The 17,074-nt window shown below is 42.1% G+C and overlaps 1 protein-coding gene across 1 annotated transcript in view; it reads left to right on the top strand.

Moving 5' to 3' along the window:
* TIPARP (TCDD inducible poly(ADP-ribose) polymerase) overlaps positions 1-16,616 on the top strand; it is a 31,215-nt gene extending 14,599 nt beyond the window's left edge. Inside the window, 4 exon segments of the mRNA XM_083177889.1 lie at positions 7,283-7,451; positions 8,079-8,260; positions 13,738-14,013; positions 15,945-16,616. Of these exon segments, the coding sequence (XP_083034015.1) occupies positions 7,283-7,451; positions 8,079-8,260; positions 13,738-14,013; positions 15,945-16,392 (1,075 nt within the window). The 3' untranslated portion in view covers positions 16,393-16,616.
* Positions 16,617-17,074: the final 458 nt, after the last annotated feature.

The following is a 17,074-nucleotide window of genomic DNA, read 5'->3' as shown; positions in this document are numbered from 1 at the left end:
CTTAAGTGGGGATAACTTTTTTTGCTTTTACTTATCCCAGTGATTTTGAGATTGTTTTCCCGTGACACATTGTACTTTAAGTTAGTGATAAATTTTGGTCGATACAGTTTATTTTTTTTTGTGAAAAATACCAAAATGTCGTAAAAAATTTGAACATTTTGCAATTTGCAAAATGTTAAATTTTCTGCTTGTGAGACAAATAATCATACCACTCAAAATAGTTAATAACTAACAAAGACCATATCTATACTTTATTATTACATCATTATTTCAACCTGCTTTTAATTTTTTTGGACACTAGGGGGCAGCAGAGTCAAAATTATGCACATCACACAGTAAACGCTGCTTTTGGCTGTTCACGTTTGAACAGCCAATCGCAGCGATCGCCCATGGCGGGGGGCATCGCTGCCCCCCCTGGGCAATGAGGGAAGATGTCTGCTGTCAGGGACAGCAGACATCGTCCCTCTGTCACCGCGTCTCTAGACGCGGTGACACTTTGAAGTCATTACGTACATTTACGTCATGTGTCGGGAAGTACATCCCGACCATGACGTAAATGTACGTCAAATGTCGGGAAGGGGTTAAACATTATTTAGTGATAACAACAGGCTACAATTCAGTGATAGGCTGTTGCCTGTGTTCTGACCCTTCCCACAACCAGGAAGTTTGTGGGGAGAAGATTTTTGGAGCATTGCTGGTGATATTTAATTAATCAAACAGCAGAATGTAAGGAGCTGCAAGACCCTCTCACATGCTGAATCAATTAGCATTACAGCAGAAACAATGACAAAATCCACAGAGACATGTGCTCTGCCAGCCATGGTGATTGTAGGGATGGCCATCGACCATCGATGATTCGAAATCATCGATGGTTCATGGCTGATGTCGAATACTTTAGCCATCGATGGGGGAGCACCAGATGGTTTCCCTCCATCGATGGAACAGCAAAACGATGTTTTGCTTTTATTTTTTATTTTTTTAAAGTGCCGGGACACGAAGCATAGCTCCGACACCCGCGAAGCCCCGCCCCCGTGTTTTGATTGGCCCAGTCTCCTGGGAAATTCCACACTTACTTTTACAAGTCAGACAGAATGAACGTTTTGCACAAATTTCAGAGATCCTTCCAAAACCTGTTTATAGTCACTGAAAGACCAAACATCTGATGTAGCGTTTACTGATATGTATTACATACAGACTAAACACTATTGAATTGTGTTAATTAGCCATGCCATGGTGTGGCATATCTATGATATTTCTACGAAGTAACCTAATTGCACTTCTGTATCTGCCATGTCCACTTTAAAATGGCACAAGTAATGTCACAAGTTATTAAAATTCAGTCAGTGACCCAGCATTTCTTTCCATTGCTGCTTCTGCTTTTTTTTTTCACCTGCTTAAAATTCATCTGTCCTTTTTTCTTCTATAATCTCACTCTGCAGCCTGGATAATTATGGTCTGTAGACCTGAATATGATCTGTGGGTGTTAGTGCACAATGCTGTAATTAAAATCTGTGCTATAATATCCCTTCCAATTAGGCTGTCAGCTTCCCTAGCGGGTAGGTGGGATGAAGTCCTGCAGTAATAAGGCGAGATCGTGTAATAAGGGTACACGGCATAACCTGCGATAGAAGGGAAAAACAGGTAAGGAAGGGATGCAGCTGTAAACCATGGAGGCCCTTCGTGCTGATCTATTATTGGTGCCTTTATTACCCAGTTCTTGTTCTATGAGAGTTGATTAAGACAAAAATACTGTGGTGGACTATTTCCGTTTACAGCTTTTAGTAAGAATAGGATAGCATATATTTTATTTTACTTTGCATAACGTTTGCTATAAAACTCAAAAAACATTTTGTTTTCTTTTTTTCCCCACCTGTAAGCTCTCTCTTGCCACCCCAAATAGTAGTGGCACCTTTCTGCTAACTACTACAGGCAGAGATAATGATTAGGTAGCCTCTGGTAAGGACAGGATGTGCTGTAGACAATATTGAGTGGCTCAGGGGTACAAGACCAAGCACCCAACAAAGCAAAAGTCCATGGAAGGTGTTCTGAAGCAAATTTTTGTCTGTACGCTCTAGAGTTCCACAGATGTGAATGTAAACACATGACTAAATTAGAAACTAAAACACGCCTTTGACTCCTTGCATGACAGTTAAAAGGATGCCATTTTTAGTCAGGTTCTGAAATCTCACCGTATCGCATGTTTTAAAATCGATAATTTTTTGAAGAAATCGCCAATTTAATGGAATGCAAATTGAGGCATGAAAAATGTGATGTGATGCGATTAAGTGCGAATTTTAGTCATGAAAATGAACAGAATAATGCACATGTGTGATTTTATTAGACATGGTAATGTGAGATTTAAAAAAATAAATAAATAAACAGCGTGGGGCCCCCCTCCTGAGCATAACCAGCTCAAGGGACAGTCCTGGTTCCCAAAATACAGGGGACAAGATGAGTAGAGGTCCCCCATATTTTGGAAATTCCAGCACCGGGCCCAAACAGCCAACAGGGTAATGCCCCTGGGCTGTGGACACCAGGCTGATTGTTGTGTAAAAATAGACAAAATTATTTTACAATGTTGTGGAACTAAAAGTCCCAGCAAGCATGTACTGCATGCAGGGACTTTTGCGAACATGAAGTCCAAGCAGTCGGGGCATTAAAGGGCCCGCTGGGTCTTTTAGTTCTACAGCAATGGAAATAGTGTAAAAAAAAACACACACATAAAAGTTAAGTTTTATTACATGCTACAATCACACATACAAATACGTACCTATAGGGTCCACTGCCGGTCAGTCCTCTTCTCCAGTAGTATCCATGGGTACCTATTAAAGCAAATTATACCCGCATGCCCTCTGGTGCCGGAAGCTCTGCTCCTCCGGCTGCACATACCCCCGGCAGCACACAATTGTTTACAATCTCAGCTCCTCCCACATACCGGGAGTTAAGTCCGCACACCAGCCAATCAGGAACAGCCATTGACAGGTCAAATGTGCAATTTTTACCGCAATTTGCATCCTATTAAAGAAGGAAAACGTGCAAATTCACACATTTTTTTGACTAAACAATTGCAAAAGTCGAAATATCTCCTCCTAATAAATGTTACCCTCATGTTTATCTAGAAAAAGTGGTCAGAGGGTTTAAAAAAAAAAATTGGGGGCTTGTTCACAACATGTACATTTTTGTAAGCAGTTTTAACATTTCACTATACACTGAGGGTAAATGCACCATTAACTATCCTATCTTATCCTATACTAATGCATTTTATTAATGTGAACAAGAACAACAAAAAAGCAGATGTGTGAAGAAGCCTTAACAGTTCTGTGACAACCACACGGGACATGAACCTCTCACACTTCCTGACTACCCATCGTGACTGCTTTATGACCGATGACAAGAATCTTCTGATATTCACATAACATTACAGTTGTATGTTTAACTGTTATGGTTCTATACATAAACTGTACCGTAAAGAGGTCAATGGCCCTGCATCAGTACAAGTGCTGCGATAAAGCACTTCCCTGGTGTACAGTGTGCATGAATGTGTAGGGGCTGCGATGCCAGCTCTGAGTATCTATAGATGCGGCAATACTGCATGGTGTGTCTCCAGATGCCACCATTGGTTGCAACTTGCACCTATGTCAGTTGCAGACTATCCGTCTTAGTATGGTATCCAGTATTAGTGAGTGAACGTCTATGCAGGGAAATGCTTTAGTGAAATGCAATTTATGCCCAGCGTGTATGGACAGTGCACCCGCTTATCTATATACTCATTTACAATAGCCAGTTCCAGTTTCAATAAATCATTGTTTTACTTCACAGAATTTAAATTTTAGTCCTGTAGTTCTTGACCTGAAAACCGGGTATGTGTAATAATCATAGATGTGATGACGTATGACTTCTAATTAATTTGTATATTTTATTTGCCTGGAATCACAGCTGCATTTAATTTCCTGTTGGGAACGGGAGATCAGTAGTGTACTTTTATCCTTTGATCAACTGGATTTAGAAAAGTTGCTTTTGTTTCTAAAACTTCCTACAAATATAAAACAATACATTTTATGTGAATTTGCTTAAACCGCAAAATGTCGTTTTTAATGATAGTCGAGCTGTGATGGAAATCTTTAAGTAATTTCCAGGTCACGATAATGATACCTATTCTAAGAAATCTGTATTGCAAAACGTTCAGCTTTAGCAAGATAGCGTGAGAGAAACTGGTGTAGTCTCTTTCTTTCTCATGCAAATTATTATTTATAGTTGTGCTAAGCACATGTTTAGATAGCTGTAGTCTGCGCAGTTACACATAAACCAGGAATTCCTTCTCAGCTTGCACACAATCTCATACGTTCTCTGTGTAGAAACTGCTAATTCTGCACTGGAAAGAGAAATGTTTCTGTAAATGAAGGTGTATATAATCTATGATATTAGTTTTACAGGTGCCTAGTTTTCTGTGCCTTTTTATTAATGTACTAATATTAAACTGTAAAACCGCCTTTATTCCTTATACTGATTTGGTAAATAGTCCATTGTGTCCTCTTGTCTACCTTTTTTAGACTTGCATCCATTTGTGCTTGGTGAGGGTGGATCCTGCCAGTCAGGTTGCCCCCTCTGTGTTTTCTCAAGGCAGATACTGCTCCTGTCATACTTTCTAGCTTGCGTCAGCATTGGCCCATTGCCCCCAGTACATCTCTGATCATGGGGGCCTTCACCTGGCAGAAGCACTGGTGTTTCCAGTTACCCAGATTTGCAGTGATTTTATTCTTAAGGCCCCCCATACACTCTACGATTTGGCCCGTTTCGGATGAATCAGGCCGTGAAATCAGCCCAAATCGCATATGGAGCCATCCCCGCCGACCCGGTCCCGTGTGCATCGGATCGGAGTCGGGAGGTCGAATGGGCTGCACTTAAGATTTGCTAAATCTTATATGCTGTCTGGAGCCGTGCGGAGGACTGCAGTTGGTGGGGGAGCTACCAGAGCCGGGCGGGGGGAGCAGGGGGTAGGGTGGTGGTGCAGGGAGCTTACCCAGTAAACCAGAATAGGGGTCCAAATGTGTATTGCAAGCCAACCTGAATCACCCCCTTTGTACACAAATATGCACTGAACATTTACAGACCCTAAACTATAAGGTTTTGAAATCGATGCAGACTCTCCAGCGTTGTACAAGACCAGCCCCTACGGCTTTTGTTTTTTGTTTTGCTGGTCTTTAATAAAGAATATGTATTTTGGATTGTTTTGGTTACATGTTGAAAGGGTAACGAGTGTCACATGAATCATTAGTGCACTGGAGGGCTGAATGTTTTCGGATCTCTAAAGAGATTTATGTTTAGAAACATCGTCCACTTTCAGTTTTCATTCAGGTTTCTGGGTTTAGCTGTGGAACAGATGATCCTATTTAAATCTTTAATTCCTTTGTTTTCATTCCCAGTTAGACTTGTAGAACAAATTTGCTCATGAAAATAGTAGGGAGGGAGCAGACAGCCGGACTGAAAGCCGCGCATCTTTCAGCCCGGCTGCTGTATACAGATTCAGCGATGATGGCTCAAATATGAGCCATCCTCGCTGCATCTGCTGGTAAAACCGTTTAAGAGGCATTCCCATTGCCTCTTAAACGGTAGATTACCGGCTAAAACCCTGCTCTGAAAACGGGTTGAAATACCGTTTAACTTTAAACGGTATTTCAACTCTGGCGCTTTCCCACTGCAGCCTTAAACGGTATTTTGCCCTCAAAAATCGGCAAAATACCGTTTTAAGGCTGCAGTGGGAAAGGGGCATCAGTTTGTTCTGTTATCTGTTGATGTTCTGCCTGTGAACAATAAATCTGCCTAAAAAACAAAGTGGCTCAGCAGGCTGGTTGCAGTTGTCCATATTGCAGCTGGCACAGTATTTATAAAAATGCAACGTTTTGAATTCACTAGTGCAACAGGGAACTAGTTCTTATAATGTCAATGAAATTTTTTTTTTTGGGGGGGGGGGGGGGGGTGCACTAATGTAAAAATGCGAAATGCATTACCGGGTTTTTACTGCATTTTGGGATGCACTAAAGCCCCACCGCTACTGGGGGCATCCCCAGCAAAGGCTGACGATACCCCATAGAAGCCTATGGGCTTCTACCGCGAACCATCTCTGCCTCGCCTAGACCCCCGCCCCCTCACCTTTGTCCAGGCAGCACAGTGCTGTGCTGCCGGGACCCGTGACCTCCTGCTCCCTGCACTGTACATCCTCTTCCGGGTGCAGGGAGGAGGAGGAGAGCCCGCCCTGCAGCAGCAGCATGATGGACCTCCAGGTCTGATAGGTAAGGGAGGGAGGGGGGAGCCTCCGGGGACCTGCTGCACATCGCCGCCGCATTGCAAAGGACAGCCCTTAATGCAAGAGCTATCCTTAGCGATTATTATCGCATATGTTAGTGCATATGCGATAATTGTCTCTGCGGCAGCCAGCGATGTGCGGCGAAGTAGGGCCGTGGATGTAAGTGCATCCCGCTCTTTGGCCCTTATTCTGGTTCACTCGCAAAGGCAATTTCCTTCTCAAATGGACAAAACCATGTTCACTGCAGGTGGGGCAGATGTAACATGTACAGAGAGAATTAGAATATTGCTTAATTCATATCTTCCTTGCATGTACTGAAAGGGTTTTTTTTTAATAGACCAGTGATGCACTAGATATACTATAACAAGCTCATGAATTTTTCCTTGTACTGTATATCATTTTGCCCATTCCAGTATTAACAAATTACTGTATATCACAGACAGGGATTGCTTGAAGCAACTATTCCATGTATTAAAACAGAACTGTATATATATGCTACATTCTATAGTGTTGGTTTTCCTACTTGATAGCATTGTGCTGACCTTTTTAGATGCACTTTGCCTAAAGAACAACTGCAGATAACTTTGGGTCCCTCTGTTTGCCTCCTTTCTGACCATCTGTACACATACTCTATGTACACTAAGGTGGAGATTCATTTACGATTTGTCATGCTGCCTGATTCATTAAGCTGTAAAAACCCCTCACTCACAGGGACAAGGTTTTTCCTTACAACCGCAGTTGCCTAGAAGTACATTTATCGCATAGTTAAAACCATTAGATTCTGCATTTTATGTGGAATTAAAGTGTTTCCTAGCATTGGTTTACACACTGAATAGTGCCAAATAATTGAATAGCTCCTGTTGTGATACCAAAACATTTCCCTGGATGGCCTTAACCGAGTGGTTTTACTTTGCATGCATGTGTGTAATGAATCACTAAATGCAATTGAATGACCCCTCTTTTGTTTTGTATTTGCAGGGGGCATGATTTTTTAGTAAATTTGGACTGTATGGCTATTTATGAAACTCACGAATTTGACCAAATCCGAAGACTTTCTACCCCATCTACCTCTGGCATTGCCACTAATTACCACACTGTGTGGAAGTACTTCTGCAGAGATCATTTTGGATGGAGAGAGTACTCTGAGGTAAGAATCCTGTTTGTTTGTTTTTTCATGTCTTCTAGCAATGTTATTGTGCACACAATCCGTGTGCAGGCAATATGAAGTAAGAGGCAGTAGGTTACTGCTACAGAGATTTCATTATAGCGTGTATTATTAGTTTGGTAGTCCACCTCTAAAAATCCAGGGAGCTATTCGATTGTTTTGTGTGCAAACCCCAAAGGCTGACCTTATCCTGGATCCTGCCTTCCCCCATCCGCTGTCAAATACACTGTCAGATGGCTTAGTGAAAATCACCTTTATAATTTTTGGTGGGCACCATAACAAAGTGATATTATTATTCTTTATAAATACATTTAATTGATTTATTAATTATTGGTCATGTGAATTGATACTTGGTGTGAATATTTAAATTCAGTGCAGTGCCTCCATTTTAATTTTTCCAATTCTACAAATTGCATTTTGTTAAGAAAATAAACTATAATGGTGAAATATGAAGAAGAAAAAAATACGCATTGCCACAATTTAAATGATGTACAGGTTGCAATGATTACTTTATTTCTTAGAAGTGTGGTGAAATTGCTGTATACAAGCTTTCATGATGAGAGAGAAATCTGTGTTTTCACCTTGCTGACCATGTTCTATGTACAACAGCCTGTGGTGAAGCTGATTGAGGAAGCCAACTGCCGCGGTCTGAAGGAGGTCCGTTTTGTTACATGGCACAACCAGTATATACTGAATATCAAAGACGGCTTCCAGCAGAATGCCTGCTTCAGGAAAGAAATCAAAAGGCGACCCCACTTCCGTTCTCCTGTAATGTTATCGCCACATCTACAGTAAGTAGCTCTACTCATCTTTTCTTCTTGCTGTAAATTCAGGGAACGCTTCATTGAAAGGGGTGAAGAAATTGTAATGGTCAGAGTGTAAAGTGCCCTTTTAATAAGTGGACAGGAAGTTCCTACCATCAGTGCACAGAAGGGCTGAGCCTTTCCAGTACTCAAGAGATTAGTACCACAAACGGCCCAGATTTCATTCACATTTTTGTGATTTGTGTTTGGCTGCCCATTTTGGGCCAGATGTACTAAGCTTAAAAAGTGATAAAATGGAGAGTGGTAAACCACCAGCCAATCAGATTCTACCTGCCATGCCACAGGCTGTGTTTGAAAAATGACAGGGAGGAGTTGATTGGTTGGTGGTTTATCACTCTCCATTTTATCACTTTTCATGGCTTAGTACATCTGGCCCTTTGCCAGCAGCCAAACACTGCTGAAGATGAAGCCCACACGGATCATTCAGATGCTTGTGATGCTTCTTTTTCACTGTACTTTTTCAGCTTTGGACTCCGGGTAATTTTTTTCATGATTTTAACTCTTTCTTTCACATTTTACACACCGAAGACCATTCTGCTTCTGCAATCTCGACAGCCAAAAGCAAGTCTATTTGAGAAGTACATTTAAGCTGAAATCACAGTAGAGTTTGCTGATACGAATGATAGTAAATTGCCATGTAGACCTGGTGCTTATGCCAAGTCCTGGCCGAACATCTATGGATTCAAACATGTGTTCTGTGTGTTTTTCATTCGGATTTGAGAAAACTGTCAATTTTTGGGTTTAGTAAATTTTGCATATGGGTTTACTGGCCAAGGTTGCCTCATTCGTAACAATTCAATCTTAGTAAATTTGCCAAACTAAGGTGCCCATACGCAATCTCGGGAAGCTGCCAGGCGGTTGAAGGGGGTTTGCTGCCAACTTCTCCCCTCATAGGAGTCGCAAAAAAAGTGTATGGCCAATGGACAAAGATGCTGCCCAGCGCCCATATGCAGAGATGAACATGTAATCTTCCATCACATAGTTAAACCAACCAACATGGATGCTAGCCTATATGCAGAGTGGATCATATCTGTGAACCATCTCTGTCTATCTGCTTAGCTGTTAGTAGCGCCGCTGTTCTCACTATCGGCACACCCTATTTGTGGTGCAAGAGATCTGTCAAAAATCAGAAGGGTTTCTACGTAAGCACAGTGCTACATAGCCCACAATTATCCCCACACACCCACCCACCACTTAGCTACTTCGTTACCTACTTCATCTGCAAGTGGAGCTGTGACTGGCATACATAGGACTCTTATGCTCAGCGCAAAAAAAGGCAATGACCATCCACAAAGTGGAATTCAGCTCAACGCTGCATCAGCCATATCGTCGACCGGCACAGTTATTATGAAAATGCTAATTACACATTTTGGGTTGCTGTAGTCACCAGAGCACTGGTTTCTTAGTATTTTTTTGGCTGTGATCTTGTTATTAAGGTGTTTTTGCCTATTTAAAGTTATTTCTAAGTCTTGAATGTGAAGCTATAGGCCATACACATGGGGAGATTTCTGCTTAATTTATAAGTGATTAGGCTAATTCGTTAAAAATTCAGCACAAATACTCAGTTTTTATGCCCAATGGTTATGTGCGGCCCCACGCATCGCTGTCGCCGATCTAGATCATTCAAGCATATGGTATATATCTAATCTAAGCTATCTTGTCTGTAAAAAATACCCATCCACCCTCCTGTAATACCAACCCATTATTTAATTATTATTTTTTTTGCTTAACACAAATCTCCCATACTAAACCGCTTACCACAAATCTCTCAGTGTGTACGGGAGATCTAGACTATGGTAAATCTCCCACACTAAATTGCTCAGAACAAATGTCTTGCTCAAATCTCCTTGGGTGTATGCCCCATAAATGTTATCCTAATCATTATATATACACATATATATATATATATATATATATATATATATATATATATATATATCTAGTCCGTGAGTCTCCGAAACACTGCCATCTGCTGGCAGAGAGCAGAGACATCTCTTTCTCACGCATGCACAAAGACAGAAGGTAGCAGGCTAGCTTTTCGAAGCTTTTGCTTTGAGCGGACATATATGTGTCCTCATACATAAAACCTCAATACGACATGCAGCAGCAGATACTTATTACTAATGAGCTCTGTGCAACTCTGCTAGTGGCAGGCATATTTTTTGCCAAGTCGCAATGCAACTAGGACACTCCAGGAGGCTGGTGATTAATTTGGTATGCAACACTTGTATGTCTGTGTGTGTCTGAGTCTGTATATGAAGCACTACAAAACCTCCCATGGAAAAAGCCAGGGCTGCTACAATGTAGCATTTGCTATGGAGAATCGTAGACAGCTGCACACAATTATGGAAGTGTTGCATATTAAATTTATCAGCACATTCAGCTGGTGGGCCCTAGTCACATTGCAATCTTGGCAGATGTGTCATCTACCTCTCCAAACAAGAAACTTGTCTCCTAAAAAAAGGATTGAGTTGGCTAAGGGAGTGATCACTTTCTCCTCTCACTCAGCACCAATGGAATTGTTAAACACTGTTTTATGTTCATTATTTTTAATTCAACCTATAATGCGAAATCATCATTTAAAAAAAAAAACAATTAGGACTCAGAGAGCCAGGTGGGAGGCACACTAGTGAACAATGCCATAACATTCTGCACTGTGAACATCAAGTGCATTTGTGAGAACATTCCTCATGTTCCACAGCTTTGTTGACATGGGCGGATGTGCCCGTTTATCAGGCAAGTGCTGCAGCTTTTAATCTGTTTTGATTTGAAGCCGTATAAAAGCTGTCTGTGGCATCTCTTGCACAGCTGGAAGCAGGATTGCACAGTCCAGTATTTGGAACATGCTGTCCTCCTTGGGTAAGGCAGGAAGCTGTTAGTCTGCCTGAAGGCTTGACATGCAGGGTCTAGTAAAAGCTTACCACGTCACACATTACAGAATAAGGCTTTCTGAGCAGCTAAGTATGTTATCACAGAATACACACTCTCCCTAAATGTGGCAGATTGCTGCCTGTACGAACAAAATGAAAGATTACAAAAAGCATGTTTTCTCTGCTATTTTTAGTGTTTGGCGTAATATTCCACCATCTGACATGCTCGGGCTTGAACGCCCCAGCTACCAAGATGCATGCAGCACTTTCAGAAGTGTAAGGACTAAGGGCCTAAATCGCACATGTTTGCAATGCTGCAAATTTTGCAGATGGCCTAAGCCATGCTGCACTGCAGGTGAGACAAATGTAAAAAAGTGCAGAGAGTTATGGGGCGGGATGTACTAAGGGGAAAATGCGGTAAAACCCCTGTTTTACCGCATTTTCCTATGTATTAAAATCCCGCTGCCACGATAGCGCATAGTAGGGTATCGCCACCTTTGGGTGGCGATACCCTATAGAAGCCTATGGGCTTCTTTTCGCCGCCCGACTGCTCCACCGCAAATGCACCGACCCCCCTGTCCCCCTCCCTCTGGCTTACCTTAGTCCAGGTCCTCTGGCTTACCTTAGTCCAGGGAGATAGCGGAGACCCCCTGCACACCACAGTACAGGTATCGCGGGTGCTCTCCGTCACCGCACAGCAATGCCAGCCGCATATTTTAGTACATAAGCGATGGCGTCGCAGCGAAGGGTGGCAATGTATTTTAATACATCCCGCCCATGGTGTGTACACACTGTGAGATTTGGCATGAGATTTTGACTATATAGTTAAAATCGCATCGGGCTCGCATGCAGATCGCACAGGTTTTCTTTACCCTTGCGATCCCGATGCGCGCTCCTGCACAGCACAAATTGAAGCCAGATAGACATGGCTGCATTGACTATATAGTACAGATCTGTACTGTATAGTCAAAATTGCATGCATGTCTCATGGCTTAATGTGTGATTTGATCCCGATGCGATCCAATCACATCAGGATCAAATAGCAGGGCTGTCGACCGTGTGCACACACCAGAAGATTTAGAAGAGGTGTGTTCATACTAAAATCTAAATTGCAGTGTAATATTGTGTACACACGGTGAGATTCCTTTTCTATTCGATTGCTATACAATCTTTGCTAACTCTGTGCTATTTACATACAATTCATGCTATCTGCATTAGATTTGCACTATATAGTCATTGCTGCCCTGTCTATTTCGCTATTCGATTTGTGCTGAACAGGAGCTCGCATCGGCATCAAATCGGGATTGAAAGGTTAAAAACCTGTTCGATCACCATACGATGTGTATGCTATCCCGATGCAATTTTGACTATATAGTCAGAATCTAATGTCAAATCTCTCCGTGTGTACACAGCATAAGAATAAAGCAGCCAATATTTACTCTGCACAGAAACAACCCCCCCCCCCAAATCTAGTTCTCTCTGCACATATTACATCTGCCCCACCTGCAGTGCACATGGTTTTGTCCATCTGCAAAAATTGCAGCCATGCAGGTCTGAATGAGGCTCTCAGTCACTGAGGCTCTTAGTCAGGATTTACATGCAAGAATTTAACAACATTTCTACTAAACCAACCTCTAGTAACAATTTGCTCCCTATTGCAGCTGGACGGAGCCCTGCGTGCCCATTATTTGGTGCTGCAGTTTAATTAAAAAGAGCCCAGGTGGAAAGGCCAGGGAGGCTCAAACATGTGTAACGCCGCCGTGGCATACTTCCCCTGCACAGTTTGCCCTTCATGTAATGTCCTCCCACGCAGTGCCCACTAAGCCCCAGCCTGATTGACAGGATGAGGGTGTTTTGTGTTTGGAGGAAGGGGCAGCAACCGGGTCCATTCCCATGTTCCCTCTGTTTTGTGGGAGTGCCGATGTCTGCGTTTGACGACACAGATTTGCTGACCTCCTCTCCAGATTTGAGAGGGTAATCTTGAGTAACCTGAAGGTTACTTAATTGACTTATGGTCATGCCGAGTGATCAGATGGTGCATCTTGGGACACAGCTGCCTATCACGGAAGCAAACCGGAGGCGTCTAGTGCATTAGCGTATTAGCTGTATAGTGTTGCGCAGCCACTTCCTGCAGCTGTACAATATCTACAACTGTTCCCAGGAAACTCTGTGGTCAAGCATTATCTGAATAAATCAGCTCTCTTAGCATTAATAAAATAAGTGAATTGCATTAAAACCCCATTCTGATACGTAGTCGCTAGGGACAGTACTTTACAAACATACTTTATGGGTGCAGCCTGTTGCATACATCTGGTTAGAAAAGATAGCCTGCAATAATGTTTAGAACTTGTCCTATAAACATGTTATTTCACCATGAAATACTTCTCCAATGACCTGTTTTCTTCTGAAGGGATTGCATTTATCACAAATGATTTCCTGCAAGGCGCTATGCAATGTATGCTAATTGTACCAGCATGTTAAGCAAGCCTCTCCGCCTAGCTGTTGGGCTGCTGTCATGTGTGCACCGTCTGATCTTGCACCTCATTAACCCTTTCTGCTTTTCTGTAATCCTAGGACATTGAGTGGCGTATCCCCAGCAGCTCCCTCATTGACTCAGTCAGCATCTTTGCACGTTTTATCGCCTGGTGCTATTACAGCCCCAAACTTTTATCCGGAAACCTGGATCCCCATGGACCCATCTCAGGAGTTTATCCAAGTGCCTATGCCAAAGGAAGACAAAAGTTACAGAACAGTCTATACACTCTTTCATAAAACTGTGCCCGAGACCAAGTTCCGCATTTCAAAGATAATGCGAGTTCAGAACCTCTTCCTGTGGGAGAAATACAAAAGGTAATTTGTGCTTTATGACTTTGTTGCTGTCGGCATCCGAGTGCACAGTGATGATGGAACCGTTACATAGTCACACTTCTTCCAATAGAAAAACACATCCTCTGTCACCTAGAATTATTTTCATGAAAGTTCCCAGACTTTCAGATGTAACCCTGTTATCTCCCATAAGCTACATATGTGTCCTCCCCATGGGTATGGGTCATTAGGGTGACAAATACTAGGTCAACATGCAATAGGTTGACATGGCTAAAGTCGACAGGGTTGGAAGGTCAATACAAGAATTAGGTTAAAAGTCAAAGGTCGACATAGATTTTTCGCGGTTTCTATCCCGAATGTCGACATATGCTCGCCAAAATATACCTGTCGGCTCAAAAATATATATAAAAACCCCATGTCGACATTTTGAATGTTGACCTAGTGATTGCCGACCTAATGCTTGTGTCGACTTTTCAACCCGGTGGACCTTAGCCATGTAAACTTATTTCATTTGTGGACCTAAGCCACTTCAGTGGTCGACCCAATGCATGTCAGTCTTATATGTGTTGACGTAACAACCAGATACCCTCCTCATACACTTAACCTCAATCCACTATAGAGCGCAAGACGCAATGTTACAAGAGGTGTGCCAATTTTGTTACCATTTTGTGTCTTTTTGTGTCTCAGCGAAGCACCACTCACAGTGTACTGCAAACACTAGGCTATGACTGTAACCACAGCGGTATTAGTTTTAAACATGTAGATGAAGTACAGCAGAACTTGGCATGAGAATAAGCTGTGGCCCCTGCATCGGGGAACTACTTACAGATTCCGACTCGTTTTGGATTCCCATTGATCAGTGGCAGTGCAATATAGCAAAGTCATTTTGTCGCTTCTAGTTGTTTTATTAATGCAAAAAAGATGCATAGTTTTAGTGTTGTGCTGGCTGGACAACCCCCAGTCCTGTTTCTTGGCCCAAATTATATTGCCCGAAGCGTGGTGAGCGAAGCGAGCCTGCAAGGGTCCGTTTGGGTGCCTTGTTCCGACCTTGTTCCTCCTCTCCTCCCCTGTCAGGTTAGGAGGTCCCTTAGCCCACTTGAATTTAGACCTAACCATTTATTTATTACAAGTTATTTTTATAGTACATGAATATTCTGTAGCACTTTGTGTCATTCACCTCATGTCCCTGCCCTAGTGGATCTTCCTATCATATGCACACTAGGGTTAGGTGTGCCACACCAGCAAAGGAAGAATATACAAAATATGCACAGATAGGGCAGTGGGGGGAATCAAACCCATGACCTCAGTGCTGTTAGGCAGTAATGCTAACCATTACACCATGCTTGCCTACTCTCCTGCAAGTGGCGGGAAACTCCTATTTTTCAGGCAGTTACTCACACCCACTGAAAAAGTGTGGTCCACAAGGAGTGGGTGGGGCTTAGTGATCTGTAAATAATAGTATTTGGGGGTGGGGCCTAGTGACTGACCCCGCCCCCTTCCCCAACGGTGCAAGCATCATATCCTCTCCGTGTTTGTATTCCAATTCCTCTGTTTTTTGTGGGCTCACATTCTGCAGATTTTTCCTTGCACTCCAAAGAGGTGATAAGGAAAATATGTGATGCTAATTTATCATAATTCTTGGATGTGTGCAGGTGAATATTTATGTATCCCCATGTATTATAATACTGACCATAGAAGCTAATACCCCACTTTGTGCCACTCTCCTCGTGAAGTTTTTGTGCATCACAAACAATGGGACAGCAAAGTATTTGGCATGAAAATAATTAATGTGCGTAAAATCCTTATTATGTACTGTGAGATTTGACCAGATACTGCAAGCATTAGAAAGCAGCACTGGTCACATTTATGACACTTGTCCTCTATTATGGATGTGTGAGGTACAGTTGATTTCCATGTATCCATACTTACAGGTTATGTTTTATTCCGTCTTCTAGGAAGAAAGAATTCATGACAAGAAAGATGACTGGTCTGGACAGGATTATGAATGAGAGACATCTGTTTCATGGAACCTCCCAGGATGTTGTTGATGGGATCTGCAAACATAACTTTGACCCCCGAGTCTGTGGGAAACATGCTACCATGTTTGGACAGGGCAGTTACTTTGCCAGGAAGGCAAGTTATTCCCACAACTTCTCCAAGCGCTCACCAAAGGGAATTCACTACATGTTCCTGGCAAAAGTATTAACAGGACGATACGTTGTGGGGAGTCACACCATGAGGCGACCTCCGCCACTGAACTCGGGGGACTTGACCAGCGACCTCTATGATTCTTGTGTAGACAATTTCTTTGAGCCTCAGATCTTTGTGATATTTAATGATGACCAGAGCTATCCCTATTTTATTATTCAGTATGAAGAAGTTAGTAACACGGTTGCCATTTAAACCTAAAAAAAATCTGCTGAAGTTGTTATTTAATTTGGAGAAAACAAAAAAAAAAATAGAAGAAATACCCAAAACTTCCAAGCTCTATAACAACCAACGGTGCACTTGTTGATAATTTATGTGCATATTGTAAATATTTTTCATTGTTAACAGTTTGTGTGCCTTTTTGTTAATAATAAAACTGTTTTATTTATGTGAGTAAATATTCATGTGTTTGAAATATACATTCGTTTTGAGGCTTTTATTTAAGATATTTAAATTCCACACATTGAAGTCAGGCCAAGGGTACCCCCAGATAAACTGCCAGAGACAGATGTAGAAATACATAAATACAAAGCAGTCACTACATTTTATAGACATGATACAAAGGTGCAGATCTTGGTGGTAGTAGCAAATAATCAAACGAGAATTGCATTATCCTAAGGCGAACTCAGGGAGGACAGAAACCTCCCCTGGAGCAGAAGAGCATTAGATTGCATTATATGAATGGTCCGTTCTGTTTTGTTGCCAGTTTATCATGCTCTGAATCATTTACTCATGAAGATCATAAAAAAATTGTGTTTTATGATAACCACGAGTTATATTTTGCTACTATTAAAGCAAAACCTAAAAGGGTCCCCAAATAGCAAAGTTCTGTACAATATGTGTTACAATACTGTCCATACCTCAACGGGCATTAAAG

This window comes from Crinia signifera, chromosome 3 (genome assembly GCF_055691185.1).
Source record: "Crinia signifera chromosome 3, ASM5569118v1, whole genome shotgun sequence".
Lineage (NCBI taxonomy): Eukaryota > Metazoa > Chordata > Amphibia > Anura > Myobatrachidae > Crinia > Crinia signifera.
Note: the sequence above shows the minus strand (reverse complement) of the source record. Positions and strands in the feature narration are given on the sequence as shown.